This window comes from Eimeria maxima, genomic scaffold (assembly GCF_000499605.1).
Source record: "Eimeria maxima Weybridge genomic scaffold, Emw_scaff3408, whole genome shotgun sequence".
NCBI lineage: Eukaryota > Apicomplexa > Conoidasida > Eucoccidiorida > Eimeriidae > Eimeria > Eimeria maxima.
In genome coordinates, this window is record NW_013566275.1 from 1 (window position 1) to 1,228 (window position 1,228).

The 1,228-nt window shown below is 52.0% G+C and overlaps 1 protein-coding gene across 1 annotated transcript; it reads left to right on the top strand.

The window, feature by feature from the left end:
* Window position 1: 1 nt before the first annotated feature.
* On the top strand, window positions 2–357 carry EMWEY_00060370 (hypothetical protein, conserved; the record flags this gene model as incomplete). The annotated part of the gene is made up of 1 exon (XM_013481480.1): window positions 2–357. A coding segment is annotated over one exon (356 nt), but the record flags the coding sequence as incomplete, so codon positions are not given.
* Window positions 358–1,228: the final 871 nt, after the last annotated feature.

Genomic DNA, 1,228 nt, shown 5'->3' on the forward strand with positions numbered 1-1,228 from the left:
GCGGACACATCAGCACTGAAGGAGAATTGCAAGACTCTGTGGCAGCTGCGTGCGGAAGTGGAAATGCTGGTGTTGCTGAAGGGAATGGTAGCACATGCTGAAAAGACCAAGGAAATTGGACTAGATGTGATAGCAGGTTCCACCTCCCTGCAGCCGTGCCACCACCGACGGGCAGGCGAACTCAAGATGCAGCTGGAGCTTTCAGTAAAAGCAGCAAGGCGAGCAGATAGCCTTTCTGATGTCGTGCAAGCAGTCGGCGAGTATGTTTCCTTTAGCGAGGCGCTGTTGCAACTGGCGTTGACAGCAGTGCTAGAAGGTCTGCTCAAAAACGACCCACCAGCTGCAGCAGAGGTGTAGGCAACTGGAGAAGCTAAGCAGAAACTGCAATCCGCCACTGCTCAAGTGGCTTAAGATGGCGAAGCAGAACCGGAAAGGTACGAATTCATGCAGCAGCAAGCTAGCAACAGCACGAAACAAAGAAGACTTTGGTGGATAAATAACAGTAGAAACAGCGGCAGAAGCAGCCAAAGGACAAGAGGGCCGTGCAAAAGGTGAGGAGGCCGATGATCACACAAGCTAAGAAACAGCCCCAGACAGTGAAGGAGACGAAGGAAGCGAGAGTGGAGGCGAGTACGTGGATACACTAGAGTGGTCAGGAAGGTCATAAAGACCGCAAGTACAATAGCGTGAAGGAGAAGAACAGCGTGCGCATGAGAGGGATGCAGTCGGCAAAGACAGAAACAAGAGAACTGCATTTGAGGGCGCTTGCGAAGTAATTCGGAAGTACGTCAGAAATATCATGGTTGTGGGGATTCTTCAGGAGAGGACAAAGCAGCACTAGCGTATGGCGTAAAAGAAGGCGACGTTGAAGAGAAGGATGATGACGGAGTACTAATGGAGGCGGCAGAGTTGTGGGCAATTTGGTGGCTAGATAGGCAGAAAAGAGGCAAGAGAACAAGGGAAGTAAAATGGAAGGAGAGGAAAGAAAAGCAAAGATCCGACTGTGAGATACGATGCCCCTCGGTTTCTCTTCTTAAAAGCTGGAGACAGAGAAGAGAACAGACGAAACAGGTAACAGGACGGAGGTGCAGAGACACTGCAGAGCTGCTCATACCCACAACATGTTGGGTGCAGCGTCCGTGAAATACAGCCATCGCGTTGAGTGCAGGCTATGAGATGGCAGAACGGAAAGAGAAGGCATGGGGGGGGGGGGGGGGGGGGGGGGGGG